A 19,709-nucleotide genomic window follows, 5' to 3' on the forward strand; every position below is an offset into this window, starting at 1 on the left:
GTTTTATTTTGTCTTATATTATTTTATATATTTTTTTTACCTTATTGCTGCTCTGTCTTTTTTGTACTTTGTTTTTTGTTTTTGTTTTGTGCTTTCAGTTTTTACATTTTATGTATGCTTGTTTAGTCTATTTATTTTATTAATAATTAATATTTCTTAATAATATCTCAAATTCTCTCTTGATGTGTAAATCAGAGGCCTTGTTGGCGCCCTTTAAACCAGAAGACGACCCTCTAAGACGCACAGGCCGTCTGTTTGGTGGACTGATCCGTGACGCCCAGCGCCGTTACCCAAAGTACATCAGTGACTTCAAGGATGCGCTGAACCCCCAGTGCATGGCTGCTGTCATCTTTATCTATTTTGCTGCTCTTTCTCCTGCCATCACGTTTGGAGGCCTTCTGGGTCAGTTGTGATGTTGTTCTTTTGCTAAAAGAGATTTAAGTTCTTATATGCATGAAAAATACTCATTTTAAATGCATGTGATCTGCTGCCACTGAGTTTTTGAGATGAGAATTTTCGGACATTGTTTGAAAAAAAAAATTTATCCAAAACTGACTTAAATTAGTCACCATGAAGATGTAACCAACCAGTAAGTGACCAGTTATTTAACAAAAGGTTAATCGTGATAAACGCTATTAGTGGCTCTGATTCCGATAAGCATTTTAAATGAGATGCCCTGAACTCCAGACGGCATATGTGTCTGACATCGATGTTCAATAATTCATGACTCATGTTTTATGTGTACAGGTGAGAAGACTGAAGGGCTCATTGGCGTGTCGGAGCTGATAGTGGCCACATGTATTCAGGGTGTGTTGTTCTGTCTGCTCGGAGCTCAACCTCTTCTGGTGGTGGGCTTCTCTGGACCTATCCTGGTGTTTGAAGAAGCCTTCTTCTCTGTGAGTTTATAATGCGGTTCCTTAAAGGAGTTACTCACCCCCATGTCATCCAAGATGTCCATGTCTTTCTTTCTTCAGTCTAAAAGAAATTAAGGTTTTTGATGAAAACATTCCATGGTTTTCTCCATATAATGGACTTCAATGGGAACCAAACGGTTCAAGGTCCAAATGAGAGTTTCAGTGCAGCTTCAAACAACACCAGACGATGAATAAGGGTCTTATTTAGGGAAACTATTGATCATTTTAAAAATATATAACAAAGTTTAAGTTTTATAAGCACAAATGGTCGCCTTCCTCTGTTCTGTGATGCGCGTTCGTAACTGTTCAAACTTGTTCATCAAAATGAACAAATCTTTTTTCGAGTCTTGACTCGAAGGGTCCTAGATAAGACCCTTATTCATCGTCTGGTGTCGTTTAAAGCCCTTTGGAGCTGCACTAAAACTCTCATTTGGACCTTCAACCGTTTGGTTCCCAATGAAGTCCATTATATAGAGAAAATCCTGGAATGTTTTCATCAAAAACCTTAATTTCTTTTCGACTGAAGAAAGAAAGACGTGGACATCTTGGATGACATGGGGGTGAGTAAATTATCATTAAAAGTTTTTTTAAAAGTGAACTACTCCTTTAAACAAGACAACGATCCCTGCTGTTAAAGATCAAGTTTAAATACGTTTTTTAAGACGCATACTCAAAGATTACAGTGGATAGAAATCAGTTAGCAAATGATTTCAAACCAATTACTTCCATTAGTATTACTGTTGTTCATATTTGATGCATAAACCAGCACTATTTATGTGAATGTTGCAAAGTTCATTAGTTATGAAGCAAAATCAGTAATAAAAACAAGTTAGTAAGTTAATTCAGTTTAAGTTCACCCAAAACTAAACACTCTGTCCTCTTCTTCTCCAGTTCTGTAAGGGCAATGATATGGAGTACCTGACAGGTCGCGTTTGGATCGGTTTTTGGCTCATCATCATCGTGGTGTTGGTGGTGGCATTTGAAGGCAGCTTCCTGGTTCGATTTGTCTCTCGTTTCACCCAGGAGATCTTCTCATTCCTCATCTCTCTCATCTTCATCTACGAGACCTTCTCGAAACTGATCAAGGTGCTTTGAGTCGTCTTGTGATTGTGTTTTGTCTGCATATATAATCGTGAAAAGTCCTCTTGACTGCTGATGTATCCCACAGACATTCCAGGAACATCCTTTGAGACGCTGCTCTGCTATGGCGGTTGATGTGAACGATTCGATGTACAACTCGAGCACTTTAAGTCCATTTATGGCGAACAGCAGTACGCCGGAGACGCTGAAGGTGGTCGGTGAACCTAATACTGCTCTGCTGTCCTTTGTGCTCATGTCTGGGACCTTCTTCATCGCCTTCTACCTGCGCAAGTTCAAAAACAGTGCCTTCTTCCCCGGCAGGGTAAGGTGCCGTCTGATCAACTGACCCAGTACTGCCGAGTGGTTAACACATTGCAAAGAAAAATGTGGTTGAAATTCGTCATCTTCTGTCTTTTTTCATCTACTCTTTTTTACAGTTGAGAAGAGTTATTGGAGATTTTGGAGTCCCTATTGCCATCCTCATCATGGTTCTGGTAGACTACAGCATTCAAGACACGTACACACAGGTGACGATGGACAGTTAGCGATTAGCAGATGATTTGAAGTTATTAAATGTACAATATGCAGGATTTTTCGCCACCAGGGGTCGCTAACCTCTTACAATAAGAAAGGTGTATATTGATGACGTTTTTCAGCTTTAAGCGGAATTATGGATCTTGTCGTCAGTTTATAACTAGCCTACATATGTGTGAGAGACAAAGAGACAGTGTGTCATTTAAAGAAAAAAAACTGTTATCACACATCTTCCAAAATCCGCAAAATAGGGAAGCGGGCTGTCTGTCTATATTTCAATAACATTTACACATTTTGTAGCTTTACACACTTGTTATTGTAGTCTATCCTATCTTTATATCCTCCTGAGGCCCAGAACCCATTTTATTCATATGTTATGCTAATGACGTCTGTAGTGGACACCAGGACTCGATTGTTTAAAAAAAAAATGACATGAAATTATATATAGGCAAAAATAATGGCAATATTTGAAAATCGATAATTATTATTATTATTATAATTATTTGTATAAATTACATTGATATCTGAATTTATGTCAAAACCAAGACTTTCAAACATCAAAATGTAATTTATGAAAATGTTCTCATGAACAAAATGACATATAAACATTGTTTCCTATTTTTTATTTATTTTTTTGCCTGGAAACGCTTTCAACATGCTTTCGTGTCGTGTGAAAAATAGGCGTCAGTTCTATTTCTAACAAGCATGCGTTTTCTGGAGACATGCGTGTCGCACAGGCAGTGTGCAAGCTCTGTTAACATGGGAGCCGAAATAAAAACGGACACGCCACGCAGCCAGTGTGTCTCCGGCCTATAACAGCGCGCGGCGCCACATCCGACGATGAACGACTTCAAGCCGAATCTGTCCGAGCTTGTACGTCTCACACAATCAGAGCGTAAAAATACGGGATATTTTACGGGAAAATACTAAAACGGGAAGACAGCTGGAAAAGATTTAAAATACGTGAGAAACCCGGAAAAAACGGGAGGGTTGACAAACATTTGGGAGAGAACGCGAAAGCTTTGACAAATATTTTTTTTCTCCATCACAATGTTCCTATAGGCGATCTGTAAATTATAAATAATTAATAATCATGCTTTTTATTGTTATTAATTTATTTATAACCTTCTGAATGCTCCACCCTACAGAAACTCAGTGTCCCGCGAGGTTTTTCAGTGACGAGTCCTGATAAGCGTGCTTGGATAGTCAATCCTCTGGGCAGTGATGGTCAGTTCCCCATCTGGATGATGTTTGCCAGTATCCTTCCCGCTCTGCTCGTCTTCATCCTCATCTTTATGGAAACGCAAATCACCACGTGAGTCCATTGCCATGCTTTGTGTCATTATAATTACATTTATAGAGCTCAAAAAATATTTTTAGCAATGTATTTTTTGTGCTAGAAAAAAATCTTTTCACATTTTTTTTTTTTATCACAACATTTTCTGGTTCATGTTTTTATTTATTTATAGCTTTTTAATTTGTAATAAATGCTGCTGTTTTTTCTTTTTTCTAAGTTTAAATCATGGCAGCATTAAAGACGCTCTCTTCTTCTAGGTTGATCGTCAGTAAGAAAGAGCGCATGCTGGTCAAGGGTTCTGGTTTCCATCTGGACCTGTTGATCATCGTGATTCTGGGCGGCACCAGCGCTCTGTTCGGCCTGCCGTGGATGGCCGCGGCCACCGTGCGCTCCGTAACCCACGCCAACGCCCTCACCGTGATGAGCAAAGCCGTCGCCCCAGGAGACAAACCTCGAATCCAGGAGATCAAGGAGCAGAGGGTGACCGGGTTACTGGTGGCGATACTTGTAGGTGTGTTTCAACAATGACAATTCCAAACATTATCAATTGTATTGCAACCTGATGAGATCAGAAACTACTGAGAGATCAATTAATCTCATTAACGAATAATACAATCTTGATGAATAGTGAAATGTCAGGTACACTGGGCTTACACTTTATTTCATACTCAAAGACTTAAATGACTGATAGTTGACATTGAGATGCAAAGTTATTTATAGTTAGTAAAATGTCCTAAGTGGACCATTGAAATAAAGTGCTACCAATATGGATAGTTTGAATACATTTTTATTTATTTATTTAAAATTCATTTTTCTCATCATCAAACAGGTAAATGTAATTATATATTGGAAATTTGTGTATTTTATCATATTGCTGTTGCCACCGATTTAGAAAAACAACACGCAATCAGACGTGATTTTAACTAGGGCTGTGAAACGATTAATCGCATCCAAAATAAACGTTTGTGTTTACATAATATATGTGTGCGGTGTGTATAATAATTTAGTATATATAAATACACACACATGCATGTATATAATTAAGAAATCTTTGCATGTATATACTTTATATATATTATTTATTTTAAAATTAATATTATACATAAATATATGCATGTATATATTTAAGAAAAATGTGTTATTAATATATAAAAAATATTTATGTGAATTTATATGAAGAGTTCAGATGCAAAAGCCTCTAAGTGCCATTTTAAATTTTCTTCTAAAATGATCATTTTTATCAAGCATATATATTTAAGTTCAGTAATTTCACTTAAATGACAATGAAGATTACCTATGAATTGCCATTTAAGTGAAATTACTGAACTTAAATATATAAGCTTGATAAAAATGATCATTCTAGAAGAAAATTTCAAAATGGCACTTAGAGGCTTTTGCATCTGAACTCTTCATATATACAAAATAATTATACACACTACACACATACATTATGTAAACACAAACTTTTATTTTGGATTTTCACAGCCCTAATTTTAACCCAATTTAAATGGGTTTAAACACCCTTTACCCATGGTACAATCAAGGTAACGCACAGTATATAGTTCTTTTGAGATGCATACTATTTTATTACATGCACAATAAATCCGTGTAAATGACTATTGTGTGTATTGACATGAGTTAAAGGCCTATAAATGTAGTCATTCTGCAAATTTCGTTGGCTGTAGGTCTCTCAATAGTAATCGGTGACCTGCTCCGTCAAATCCCGATCGCTGTGCTGTTTGGCATCTTCCTGTACATGGGTGTGATGTCGCTGAACGGCATCCAGCTGACCGAACGGATCATGCTCCTGCTGATGCCCCCAAAATACCACCCCGACCACACTTACGTGCGCAAGGTCAGGACCCAAGCTGCTTTTTGTAATGAATAAAGAGGATTTTGGTTCATTCTCTTAAAAAAAGGACTGGCTGTCACATGGTATCAGATGTTTTAAAGAAATCTTTTACACTAAATCTGTTCCTCAGGTGCGGACCCTGCGTATGCATCTGTACACATTGATACAGGTGGTGTGTCTCGCTGTCCTCTGGGCGGTCATGTCCACCGTGGCGTCGCTGGCTTTCCCATTCGTTCTCATCTTGACCGTCCCTGTCAAGATGTTTCTTCTGTCACGCATCTTTAGCCCTCGGGAAATGCAGTGTGTAAGGATCTTTTGCACACACAAAGAGATTTTTGCTTGCTTTTACACTAGGGATACACTATTGTTCAAAGTTTGTGGTCAGTAAGATTTATTGTGACAGTAAATAAAGATCTCTGTTGGCTTTTTTGACATTTCTATTCAATAAAAGAAACTTTTGCCACAAAAATATGAACTATTTTCAACCTTGATTACAACTAATGTTTCTTGAGCAGCAAATCAGAGTATTAGAATGATTTCTGAAGGATCATGTGACTAAAGACACAGGAGTAAATTACATTTTTATAAAATACATTTTATTTTAAATTGTTTTAATATTCCACCATAATGTGTTTTTTTTACTATATTTTTCATCAAATGAATGCAGTCTTGGTGAGCAGATGAGACTTCTTTCAAATTTATATATAGTTAGGAAACACATGTCTTTTAAAAGTCTGTTTGAAATGGTGTTCACAACCCATTTTAATTCCTAAATTTTTTATTTTATTTTGAGAGGACGTTATTTTTACCCTTTGGAATAATGTGAACACATGAATCATGCACAAAAAGCCATAAAGAAAGTAGGTTTCATTTTCAAATTCATGTTAACTATTTTTTTGTTAACTTCTCTCCAGTTGGACGCTGATGATGCAGAGCCCACTTTTGTCGAGAAGGAGGGACACGACGAATACACAGAGATGCACATGCCAGTCTGAGCCGCGACCACAGCTGTCCGTCTCTCACCTGTCTTCCTGTCAGTCAGGCTATTGGCCAATAGGACGGTAGCTTTTTAAACTTTGACAAACCAAATCGCACAGTGAGTCTTGACATGCTGTAGAGGAGAGAATATTATGTGAAATCTGGCAACAATTTCACTTGTTTTAGACGGTTTGAGCTGCTATGGCCTGTACCAAGCGTATCTGTCGCCTATGAGGAAACCGAATGTATCGTATGGGGTTAACTGGACATTCCCAGCACCATTCAGGGCCCATGCAATATTTTATGTAGTTTTTTTGGTATACATGATTAAGGAAGATTGCCAAGGCCCATTTCATATAATATGTATGTCTGTGCTTTTAATAGTTTTACTTTATTTATGACTCACCCGACACAATCACAACCGACAGTATTTTTTTTTCCATTGTTGCTGTCCATTCACACTTTTTCTATTTCTAAACAGTCACCAACTCTATATGTGCAGTATATATGGTGCAAATGCGTTCAGAGCGAGTTATCTGCAGTTTTGGTGATCTTGAGCGGTTTGCAGATTAGCTTTAGTAAATCCCAGATGCATTCACTAGTGACCTAGTTTGGGGTCCTAAAACCCATTTTGAGAAAAAGAACAGGAGCATCCCTACAGATGATCCTAAAATTGTAGCATTCAGTTTATAATGGTTCGTTTGTAAGAGCTAAACATGTTGACCTGATAAGCCATTTATAGATCTCGAGTCCCATCGTTTCAACTGAACTGTCCATATTTGGCTAACAATGCTTTGGGGAAATGCACACCTGATGAATTGTAATTTCTACCACATTTATAAAGTCTTTCCACATATAACGTTGAATTAACACTAAAACAGAAGCCTGTTCTTTTCAACACCAGTTCTCAGCTGATACACTTACTAATTATTTATGCGTTTAACAGGGGAACCGTATTATTTATGTCAGTTCATGAGGGATTTTGCCACAGAATTCCTGAATAATATCACTAGTTATCACTAATATCCCACTGCACGTACACTCACTTTCACAATATTTTGTGCGCACAGGCCATCAGGAATGAAATGAACAAATTTAATGATTTGGTTACGGTTAAATAATTCAGTTACGCACGTGTTATGTTATGTTTGTCCTTTCTATAATTCACCATTGTGTTTTAAACATGCTACAAAACAAGTGCTTTAGCTCATTTGAGCGCTATTTACATTCCAGAATCAGATCTTTTAATTATAGGAACGCATTATGCAAGTTACGCATTAGCTTATGTATGCGCTTAACTAATGACTGAAATGAAACTCTAAATGAAATTGTGTAGAGGTTATTTTTATCCGACTAGGAATTGGGTAGCGTACATGCGATTGATTTGAGAATATTTTTATAAAATGTTGTCTGTGTCATGGTTTAGTGAATCAGGACCTTCATCACGTTGTACTTTGTCGAGATTCCCTCTGCCCGTGTTCAGCGACTGGTTCCAGGTTTGCGTCAAGATGCGTTGAACTCTGGGAAATCGGACGGTTTGAGGTTCAGTGTGAATGCAGGTTTTGTTCTGCTACTGGATCTGTACTGTGTGGATTCTCTGCAGCACTTGTTTGTCGATGGTATTTATTATGGATGCTTTACGGGGTTCATGAAGGTTAATGCTGGAACATTGTGGTCATTTTAAAGTCTGGTGATATTTGTTACAAAAGTATGGCAAAGGGAAGTGAGGGTCATTTACCATCTGTGGACATCTTTTTTAATGCATCGTTTTTATTTTGTTGAATATTTGATTTTTAAATGTTCCACTGTACATAATGCAATATTTACAGTCAATTCCGAATATTGCAAATAAAGTTGATTTTTCTATTTAAATTGGCTATTCATGTTTTTTGTGTGTTTTTGTATTTATATTTAAGGTTTAAAAAGCAATACTGCAAAAAAAGATACTTTTTTTTGTACTAAAGTATGTGGTCAGTAAGATTTTTTTCTTGAAAGAAATTCATATTTCATTCCACAAGGATGCATTAGAAGTGATCAGAAGTGAATCATTTAGTGAATACATTTCTAATGTTACAAAATATTTTTATTTACAATAAAATGCTGTTCTTTTTAACTGTAAAAAATATCACCGTTTCCACAAAACATAAACTAATAATAAATGTTTGAATAATAAATATTAGAATGATTTCTGAAGGATCATGTGACACTAAAGACTGATGATGAGCAACAAAAAAGCCAATAACTCAATAATAGCTATATATACACTGTAAAAATGTTATCGAAACATTTTTTTCTTTTGTCAGATCAACTTAAATAATTTATTTAGTTCAGATAACTTATTATTTTGAGTTTCTGATGATTAAATCAATCTCATTCATTGTATTAACTTTTTCCAGTTCAATCAACTTAAAATTTTAAGGCAACCAGGTTACTTATTTTAAGTTAAACCAACAATATTTTGTAAAAAAAAAAAATATATATTTTCATGATTTGTAATCACAACATTTTTTCTTTTGTCAAATCAACTTAAATAATTTATGTAGTTCAGATAACATAATATTTTGAGTTTCTGATGATTAAATCAATCTCCTTCATTGTATTAACTCAATTTTTCCATTTCAATCAACTAAAAATTTTAAGGCAACCAGGTTACTTATTTTTTTAAGTTAAACCAACAATATTTTTTTTACAGTGTATACACAGCTATCATTAGCCATTTGGCAGCTAGCTACGAGTCAATGAACTTTACTGCCACGGCCCAAACTGACTAGTTGTGCAATGTGCAAATTGAATTGAACTAATTAGATTTATGTTCTGGTTCAAGTGTGTGCGGTAATGACAAACAAATCCTCATTACTACAGCTGAATTTAAAAGCAATTAATAATTGTGGCAATGTTCTTCTCATCATTTAGTCCCTGACTTCTAGGCATGATGCCAGGGCTCCACATGAACAGTGGCTGTTTTAGAGAATGTTTAACCTGTTTTTTTTTTTGGCCAAGCAGACATATTTGCAGGAGGAGTTGAAGTTCAGACTGTGTTAAAGATGGCTCTGCTTCTGTTGGTCGTGCTGCTCACTGCTGGAGTCTCCCCGAATGACGCACAACAGCTCCCAGATATCTACAAGAAAGGAGTGGAGCTGGCTTTACATCAGATCAATGCCCGTCACGCCATCAAGCACCATTTTCTCTTCTTTAAAGCTATTCATCAGGCAGAAATTCAGGTAACTGCATTCTTCTTTTGGGCTTTTTATCCTCTTCAGGGAAAAGATGTTCTGAAATTATATTCTAATCCATCACACATCCCGAGGAGTAGGTCAGATATTCGAAACACTCTTGATGCCAAGCCATTTTTAGGTCAGAAATCGAATATCGAAAATCTCCGGAGACCCAACAACAAAAAAAGAGGACAGAATTGAGTTGCTAAATTTAGAGTTGGTGGATGTGGATTTACTGTGGATGTATAAATCCTCTCTCTGTAGGCTGGGTTCGGTGTCACCTACATTTATCATAACTTTTATCTGAAAGCCACAACATGCCTGAAAGGAACGGAGAACGCTGATACGACCACATGTGAGTTCAGGAACGATCGGGTAAGTGTGACTTGTCTTGTTCATTTAAAGCACATACGCATTTTAGAAACCCATTGATGTCATATTATGAAGATCGGCTGTTTTTCATTTGGTCAGAGTAAATGCAACACTTATTAAATCTAAATAAGAGGTGCTTTAAAGAACCATTTTGTTGCATTTTGCAATCTCCAATTTATAATAGTTACATACACTACCATGCACAAGTTTGGGATCAGTAAGATGTTTTTGAAAACTCTCTTTTGCTCACTGAGTTTGATTTATTAGGAGTATAAAGGAGTGTCCAAAAAGGAGTTCAAAAAAAGTATAAGGAGTAAAAACACCAATATTGTGAACAATTACAGTTTAAAATATTTGTTCTATCTCAATGCATTTTAAAACAATTTATTCCTGTTATGGTTGCAATTATTCTTTGCAAAGAATCCTTAAAAAATCCACAAAAATATTAAGCAGCACAACTGTTTTCAACAATGATAATAATAATAACAATGAAAGAATGATTTGCTGCTCAAGAAACATTTATTATTATTATTATTATCAACACTGTAAAAAATATTTTCAAGATTTGTTATCACAACATTTTTTCTTCTGTCAAATCAACTTAAATAATTTATTTAGTTGAGATAACGTATTATTTTGAGTTTCTCATGATTAAATTAATATCCTTCATTGTATTAACTCACTTTTTCCAGTTCAATCAACTTAAAATTTTAAGGCAACCAGGTTACTTACTTTTTTTAGGTTAAACCAACAATATTTTTTACAGTGAAGGTTGAAAAGAGTTGTGCTGCTTAATATTTTTGTGGATTTTTTTCCCCCAGGATTCTTTGAATATAAAGAACAGCATGTATTTGAACTAATAGAAATCTTTTGTAAAATTATAAATGTCTTTACTGTCTTTTTTTGAGCAATTTAATGTGTCCTTGCAGCATAAAAATATTAATTAAAAAAAATACTGAACCCAAACTTTTCAGCAATACTGTAGCTGAAATAAATATGTCTGAAAGTCTGGCTATTTTTTGCTATTGATACAACTGTAAAAATATTGTTGGTTTAACTTAAAAAAAAAAGTAAGTAACTTGGTTGCCTTAAAATTTTAAGTTGATTGAACTGGAAAAAGTGAGTTAATACAATGAAGGAGATTAATGTAATCAGAAACTCAAAATAATAAGTTATCTCAACTAAATAAATTATTTAAGTTGATTTGACAATAGAAAAAATGTGATAACAACTCTTGAAAATAATTTTTGTTAGTGTCTCATGCATTGTTACCAGGTTTAATACAGACAATGTACTTACATACATGCTTGTATACAGTATATATTTAGTTACACCACAGCAGATTAAGTTTTTTTTTTAACTAACCGACTCAATTTCCATATTCCTCCAGCCTCTCATTGACTGTGTGATCTGCTACAAGATCTCTGCTGGGGTAATTGGTGGCAAACCTTATTTAAACTGTATGTATCGACAAGTGCTCTCAAAGGTATTCCCTCTTCATGTTCTTCATTTTTAAACGATTCATTTAATTAGCTGGAACTACACTTGATTTTATCATTAATGCTAAAATAATGTCAATCTTTGCAAATGTTTTTCCCAACATATGTAATGCAATAGAATCCCAGGATGTACAAAACTTGTGTGTAGAGCTGACCCTTTGTCTGATTGTCTGAACACAAGGAAAGCAAGAGAGAGCGAGAGATTGGCTGTTACCAGGCGGGTTTCGGCAGTCTGACCCCGACTCCTGTGGCGTACACTGGATCCTAGAGAAGCTTCATCTGACCTCTGATGTGAAGGAATCTGAAACACAGCATGTGTTGTCACATTTTCTACAGTAAATCAATACGGGATGTTTGTTGCATAAGAGAAAAATCCATTATTTGTTCAGCGCCTGAAGATTTTTTTGCGCATAACAAAGCAAAGTTTCCTAAAACTCCTTTAACCTCTTTCAAATATTAATGAATGTCATTATAAAGCATTATAATGATATTAGAGCAGATTACTCTATTCAATAAAGTTATTTAGTTTGTCAGTACAATAAAATACTTTACAAAATACATGTTTCAGTAATTCTGTGATTATTTGGGATTAGAACGTCATAGTGCATATTGTGTGTTTTTTATGGACTAATGATGACGCTAATGATGTTTAGTAGGCTATATCAGGACCTATGTGTTTCAATCGCAGCATGTTTTTTCTCAAATTAACTGTTTATATCTCACAATTCTGACTTTTTAGCAGGCAATTTGGAGAAAAAATGTCAGAACTGTGAGATGTAGTCGCAATTATCTTTAAAAATTGTTTTATTCCGAGGCGGAAACATGCTTAATTCCTCTGAACAAGAAAAAATGTTGGGCGAGACTAGCTTTTATCCATGTGTGGATTTGATTGGATGGCAGTGATTTGCTTTGATTTGTCGATTAAATTGACCGATAAATAATTTAATAAATACTGCATAATATTCCATAAAATAAATAATAATAAAAATAATTGTCAAATTTCGATTTTTTTGGTGACTTTAAATCAGTAAATAAATATAAAAATATAAATAACGCAAACTTTAAGTTTGTTTATGCATGTTTGTTTTTATAAATACTGCAAATTCCATAAAAAATAATTGTCAAATTTCGATTTTCTGGTGACTTTAAATCAGTAAATAAATATAAAAATATAAATAACGCAGAATTTAAGTTTGTTTATGCATGTTTGTTTATGTTATTGTCGTTTTATACCAGAAACTAAACTTCGTTGGCAAATAAAAGCAACTAAACAGGCCATGCCGCCATATCAACTCGTGGTTTACCTCACTAACAGCCATTTTACACCGCGTTACCCAACAACCAGACAAAAAAAAAGGCAGACTTCCTGGAACGAGTGTGTTCTTCATCGAGTGCAGCAGGAGGTGTTGTTCAGACTGGTCGAAGATGCCTCTGCCGCCGTTTGCTCTGCTGTTTCTCGCTGGAGTCTTCCTGACCTCCTCTGAGGCGCAAAGCTCCTTCAGCAAACTCACAGATTCCTACAAGAAAGGTGTGGAGCTCGCTCTGCAAAATGTCAATGCTCACGAAGGCGTCCAGCAACATTTTCTCTTCTTTAAAAGCATCCAGAAGTCGCAAATTGAGGTACTGTAAGACTTTCTCTCTTTGTTCTTACTGACTGACTTTTCCAAAATGTAACTCGGCATGACGTCACGTCATATTCATTGTTTTTTTTTTTTAAGTCAAAAAGCTAAAATTGAATTTTCTAGTATGTAAAGTACAAGTAATGTGCTTCCAGAAGTACACATGAAGTGGGAAATGCCAAATATATAGTTTGAATGTACAATATACATCATAAGTGGGAAATGAACTAGTGGGGTTGAATGCCCAAAACACCCCAATTTATCAGATATTGTAAGTTTACTTAAGCATTTTCTTAAAAAAAATGATTTATGTATTTTATATATTTTTGGAATATTCACAACATTTTTAAATATTAACATATTTAAATATATAATAGGCTAATTATGTTTTTAAATGTATAATATTTGCAACCATCTCTAAATAAAATGTTTTAAATTAACATTTTTTTTATTGTATTAACGAATTAATATTTATTTACAAAATACTTTGTAGTCTGTACATATTTAAAATATAGAAATTACAATTTCTAAAATATTTATTAATCAACATGTATACAATAGTTTTTATAAATCTTTTTTCATCATTTTATTTCAGTCTGTCAGTGAGTGTTATTTTAGTATCATCAATATACTATTATAACTTGTTTATTTTGAATCAGATTGTGTGAATTGTGAGAATTGTGAGAATTTTAAATATTGCTAAGTTCTTATTTTTAGTTATTTTAGTACTTCAACTTGAACTAAACAAAAATGAGAAATTGCTATATTTTATTTCAGTGGATGTTTTTTTTTTCAAGTCATGGAATTTTTTTTTTATTATTTCATGGTTTTAGTTTTAGTTAACGACCCTGATGTGTGTTCTGCTAACTGGATGAATATCTCTGTAGGCAGGGTTTGATGTCACCTACATCTACCATCACTTTTATCTGAAAGCCACCAAGTGCCAAAGAGGAACCGAGAACGCTGATACAACCAGGTGTGCGTTCAGGAATGATCGAGTAAGTGAGGTTTACATCGTCTAAAATAACAGGAAATGATTTGCTCCACCTTGGCACATAACTGTACAATTCGTGAACAGAGCTTGAGGCTTTAACATTGCACAAACAACTGCGGTTATATTTAAATAACATACACATGATCCAATAAGAGCATGTTATTGTACCTTATGAATGGAAATCATTTCTCAATGTGCAATACAATTAAACTAGTGTTTATTAATCCCTACAGCCTCTGATTGACTGTGCCATCTGCTACAAGACCTACGCTGGAGCGATTGAGTCAGAACCCAAACCATATGTGAACTGTGTGCATAAACCTGCTCTCACCGAGGTGTGTCAAAAGGCCAATCACACTGCACAGACAAACAATTTTATGAAAAAGAACTCATGTTCACACTGCCCCAACAGACACAGACAAACAACAGATTGAACATGTTCAGTCTGGTCCAAACTAACGCCGACAGCGGTAACCCACATACTCACTCTTAGAAGAAAAGATTCAACATTCATTTGTATTACCTAGCTTTTACACACTTCAAAATAAAGGTTCTTTATTGGCATTGATTCCATGAAGAACATTAACATCCATGGAATCTTTCCATTCCACAAAGGGTTCTTCACACTGAGAAAAATGGTTCTTTTAAGAACTTTTGTTTGAAAAGTTCTCTGGGGAACCAAAGAAATATGGTTCTTCCATGGAATTGCTTGGTTTGGAACCACTTGAAACCAGAGTGCAGGGGTTCCTATGATGGGATCATTTTATGGATTTAGTATTAATTCATTACCTTTGTTTCGATTCATTTTTCAATTTCAATTCAATTTCATGAATTAAACATCTCGTAAACATAATTGATCACTAGAAAAAAATAAGTAACCCGTTAAACATGAAAGAATTATGCAATCACCTTATATAGAAGAACCTTTTTGGCATAAAAAAATTGAGCCAAGAACCCTAGAGTTCTTTAACAAACCCCATCAGAACTTTTTTTTCTAAGAGTTATTGGCCATTATATTTCATATAAAGAGACTTCGGGTATTGCACATTCAACAGTAAGGACGTAATTTTGCTTTTATTCTAAATATAAGTGTGCCAGAGCAGATAATGAAATGGTCTTTGCTGTGTTTTGCATGATCCACTTCATCATGAACTATCACTATTTAATTGTTTTGATCCCAAGGACATGGAGAAAGAGAGAATGGATCACTGTAATAAGATGGGTTACAGTAGCGGATCCCCCACCCTGCTGGCCGTCAAAACTTCATGAACCGCTGGAGACATTCGGATGTTCAGGGTTTGAAGAACACAGTGTCAATGATCTTAACTGTTTTTTGTCTGGCCCTTAGTGCCAAATCAGCTCTTTCTTCACGCATATTTGCTTCACAAGAACTGAAGTGAGAGTAAATGTAACATTTTACCACTGTAATTATCAAAAGCAACCATCACTGTGACCCTAACTTTTCTTAACTTTAGGTTTTCACGGTTATACACGAACACATTTTAAATTGCCTTTAAATGGATATGCATTATAACACATGATCAGGTAAATGTTCAAATGTATTGGTTACAAGTAAAGAACATGCAATAAGGCATTACAAATGCATATCAGTATATATTCCTTTATATGCATTTTGTAATTCAAGATTTTAGGGTCTTGTTTAAAAAGGTAACACTAACAAAACCTTATTGTAAAACTAACTACATTTACATCTAGTGAAAGGTACACTATGTACTGGTAGGCCGAATAGAGGAGAGTCTGCTGGCAAAAAGAAAACGTGACAGAGTTCGTAATGAAACCAGAATCAACATTGGCTTGGCTTTTTGGAGATGGTCAGAACTGATGGATTTGAAATATTGTAAAAGTGACGCTAAGATTGCGTTTTTATTACTCAACTGGTGAGTAAAGTATTTTATTAAATGGATAAATTGCCACATGTAGCGCCAAAGCACAGCCAAAACAATGTTCTTCTACAAAATGCATGAGGTTTTGTTTTTCAACCGCTAGAGGGCCAACAGTTACATAGTGTACTTTTATCATAAACGAATGATAAACAATACTTAAGTCATCTTAGTTAACTATAATTTCTACTTACTAATATATTACAAGTTGTATCTGTTAGCAATGTGAGTTAACATGAACATGAAATTATTATTTACTAACATCAACAAAGGTTAATGAATGTTATATTGCATAACTAATGCATTATTGACACCTTGTTGTAATGCATTACATTGAAAATGACTATTTTCTAAAATAATAAAAATATACACCTACAAATGACCTGAAGAACGTTCATTGGATTTCTTTTGTCTTTGTAACTGCATAGATGAATAGATACAAATAAATATAATGAACAAACATATCAAGTGAAATCTCTTCTGTTAAGACCATTGTTTTTCCTTTTGTAGACCGTTAAACTGGATCATATCCGGCTCGGTTTACAGTTCACTGACTCGTATTTAGATTAGAATTGGCCTGAAACTCATGATGATAGCAGTTTTGTTTAAAACAAAGCAGTCTCATCCCAAGACGTCATATGACTGACGTCTTGGTACGTCTTTTGACCATACGTCAACATCCGCCATTTTAGGGTACCCTTTAACGTCGGTAAGATGACGTTATCGGATCCTAACCCCCTACCCCAATAAACCTACCCCGTCACCTAACTGACGTTAAAGGTAATGACGTCCCAGGATCGTCATGTAACTGACGTTAAAAGGTACCCTAAAACGGCGGATGTTGACGTATGGTCAAAAGACGTCCCAAGACGTCAACTGACGTCTTGGGATGAGACTGTTATTTAAAACAAAAAGAAAAAAAAGGTGACCTATTCTCCAAAACTCTCCAAAGTCCTAGTTTTTAGTGTCTGTTCTCCACTGGATGGCAGTCCGCTCGCTCGGACTGCATGATTTCACATTAATTCCCTCTTGTGTGTGAAAGCAAAAACACACAAAGGAAGAGGACTCACCCCACAAAAATCCCATCATTGCACAATCTCTCCCTCTCGCCTCACACTCCCTCGTGTACTGGGATTAGACAACACATCTCAGTGTTTACATTCGTCTGAATTTCTGCGGCACATAACTCTATAACCTAAAGATAAGCCCATCTGAGGGGTTTTCAGGATTGTGTGAAGATGGCTGTGATTCTGCTCCTCGTCCTGGTCGGCGCTGGAGTTTTTCTTGGCACGTCGGAGGCGCAGGAGGATCTCAACAAACTTCCAGATAATTACAGGAAAGGCGTCGAACTGGCTGTGGAACAAATCAACTCGCACCAGACAATCAGGAACGTTTTTCTTTTCTTCAAGAGTTTGGCCAAATCTGACATTGATGTAAGTATCTTCACTTGAAAAGAACATACAAATGAATTATAAGGCATTACACGCATTTCAATCAATATACCTTTAAATGCTTCATACATCAGCTTCAAGTAAATGTTTAGCCTACTTTTTGTATGTTTTAATAGTGTCATTAAAAGGCAACACTTTATAATGTGAAGCTTTCTATAACTTAGCTTCTTTGCAGATCTTTATCATTTATTTTTATACTTTTAAAAGTTGTTTAGCTATTCAAATTGCTATATATATATATTTTTTTACATTATTAAGGTAATTGCATTACTTAGAGATGTTCAAGTCTGAGTCACAGAAACATTTTTTAAACAAATGCTGAGTTTTTAACATACACTGAAGTTATGATATTCAGTAACCCGGTTTATTCTAGGGTGGGTTTGGAGTGAGTTATATCTACCATCACTTCTACCTCAAAGCCACCAAATGCCCTAAAGGAACTGCAATCCTGACTAAATGTGCTTTCAGAAATGACAGAGTAAGTTTTTTTCATAACTTAACATGCACTTCACATGATTATATTGTTCCTTTCGCTCTAGTCTAACCCAATTCAACAGTCTTAAATTGAGCTTTACATGTGTTAGCATGAATATGATTGATCATGTGTTTCTCATTTGTCTGCTGTAGCCTCTGATTGACTGTGGGATCTGCTATAAGACCTTCGGTGGAGAGATCCAGAGTGTACCGAAGCCTTACGTGCACTGTGTTCACAAACCGCAGCTCACACAGGTCATTCATCCCACAAACATGTCACCACCTGCCATTTATCCCAAAATCAACACTGTAAACAGGCTGGGAACTGAGCTTTTGAACAAGAGTTTTTCCTATCTCAAACTAAATTTGTTGATATACAAGAAATAAGACAAGTTGATTTTTTTTTATGATTTCATGAAAGTTTTATTGTATTGCAAAGAATAGAAACTGAAATCAGGCACATCTGATGAAACAGAAAAAATAAACTCCATTATGCAACGTAGGGTTTAGTAAACCAATACCATACAAAAGTTATCATTAAGATAGACTATATACAAAATAAATTATTAAAAAAACTCTTAAACTTATTTAATTTCTGCTAGTTGCCAAAGCAACATTTCTCATGTTCATTTAGTAATTACATACAGCACCTTTAAGTGAAAAAATAAACTAATTCAATATATATATATATATTAAATCTCAATGTAATAAATAATTAAATTAATTTTTACTAAAATAACCTTGTAATAATATAACCTTGGAAATCAGCTCCCTCATCCCACACCTTTGTTCACTGAAATAAAATCAGATTCACTAGTTATCATTTAAAAAAAAAAAGAAAATACAAAAATGTACTGTTTATTTTTGTGCCCTGATTTCACTCTGTTTTCTCTGCTTTCATACAGTATTATAATAAAACCACCGAAATGATTTAAAGAAAATTTTAATTTAAAACAAAATTAAAACAAATCATTGAAAATGAATTGTTATTCTCATTTCAGGAATTGTTGAATATGAGAGTTGAACATTGCACAAAAGTGAGCTACTCTAATGGATCTCCATCCCTCCTGGCAGCGAGGAAGCCTTAGAGGAGGAAACATATCACTTTTTGTTATTAATTTTACAAATTCAGTAATCGCCATCAGTCACATACAGAGCAACTTTTCACTTTTTATCATATAGAGAAATAGACAACCTTCTTCACTTCTCTGTGTTAGTGGAAATATGAATGATGGTGTTTGTTTAATATAATCATTAAAAAAACATTTTGAATTAGATTTTATTACAGGATTACATCATTTTGTTGTTTTTTTCTATTCATTTAATATTCAGAGTGACCATCATTTGGTTTGGTAGTTGGGTAAAAATGGTGTATTTTGTGCTCTATTTCAAATAAAGAAATATTTTTGAGTCGTACATGGCTAATTATTATTATTTTATTTTTTTTGTAGGCAACATATTTCAAAGTAAAATGTTTTTGTGTGGACTTCTGAAAATGGATCTTCCACTCTTGTGGCATTAATGGTGTT

General features: G+C 34.8%; 4 protein-coding genes across 9 annotated transcripts in view; all 4 read left to right on the forward strand.

The window, feature by feature from the left end:
- The window catches only part of slc4a2b (solute carrier family 4 member 2b), a 48,836-nt gene extending 40,309 nt beyond the window's left edge, over positions 1-8,527 (forward strand). For all 6 annotated transcript variants that reach the window (XM_089125833.1, XM_039684728.2, XM_089125832.1 and 3 more), the window contains 10 exons: positions 196-402; positions 748-896; positions 1,806-2,000; positions 2,083-2,316; positions 2,432-2,521; positions 3,677-3,843; positions 4,083-4,336; positions 5,511-5,680; positions 5,808-5,981; positions 6,592-8,527. In XM_089125833.1, the coding sequence (XP_088981959.1) occupies positions 196-402; positions 748-896; positions 1,806-2,000; positions 2,083-2,316; positions 2,432-2,521; positions 3,677-3,843; positions 4,083-4,336; positions 5,511-5,680; positions 5,808-5,981; positions 6,592-6,672 (1,721 nt within the window). In that variant the 3' untranslated portion in view covers positions 6,673-8,527. The remainder of the gene's footprint in view (positions 1-195; positions 403-747; positions 897-1,805; positions 2,001-2,082; positions 2,317-2,431; positions 2,522-3,676; positions 3,844-4,082; positions 4,337-5,510; positions 5,681-5,807; positions 5,982-6,591) is intronic.
- A 1,124-nt stretch (positions 8,528-9,651) lies between these two features.
- On the forward strand, positions 9,652-12,301 carry LOC148969626 (uncharacterized). The gene is made up of 4 exons (XM_089125834.1): positions 9,652-9,876; positions 10,135-10,245; positions 11,633-11,728; positions 11,923-12,301. The coding sequence occupies exons 1-4, from the start codon at positions 9,700-9,702 to the stop codon at positions 12,007-12,009; spliced, it is 471 nt and encodes a 156-aa protein (XP_088981960.1). The 5' UTR covers positions 9,652-9,699; the 3' UTR covers positions 12,010-12,301.
- A 758-nt stretch (positions 12,302-13,059) lies between these two features.
- LOC120488384 (uncharacterized) lies at positions 13,060-16,729 on the forward strand. Its single transcript, XM_039685085.2, has 4 exons — positions 13,060-13,361; positions 14,248-14,358; positions 14,588-14,689; positions 15,537-16,729. Exons 1-4 carry the CDS (start codon positions 13,167-13,169, stop codon positions 15,621-15,623), a joined length of 495 nt encoding a protein of 164 aa, XP_039541019.2. The 5' UTR covers positions 13,060-13,166; the 3' UTR covers positions 15,624-16,729.
- A 568-nt stretch (positions 16,730-17,297) lies between these two features.
- Positions 17,298-19,596, forward strand: LOC120487991 (uncharacterized). Its single transcript, XM_039684429.2, has 4 exons — positions 17,298-17,688; positions 18,080-18,184; positions 18,334-18,435; positions 19,182-19,596. Exons 1-4 carry the CDS (start codon positions 17,494-17,496, stop codon positions 19,266-19,268), a joined length of 489 nt encoding a protein of 162 aa, XP_039540363.2. The 5' UTR covers positions 17,298-17,493; the 3' UTR covers positions 19,269-19,596.
- Positions 19,597-19,709: the final 113 nt, after the last annotated feature.

Source organism: Pimephales promelas, chromosome 22 (assembly GCF_988280905.1).
Source record: "Pimephales promelas chromosome 22, fPimPro1.hap1.1, whole genome shotgun sequence".
Classification (NCBI taxonomy): Eukaryota; Metazoa; Chordata; class Actinopteri; order Cypriniformes; family Leuciscidae; genus Pimephales; species Pimephales promelas.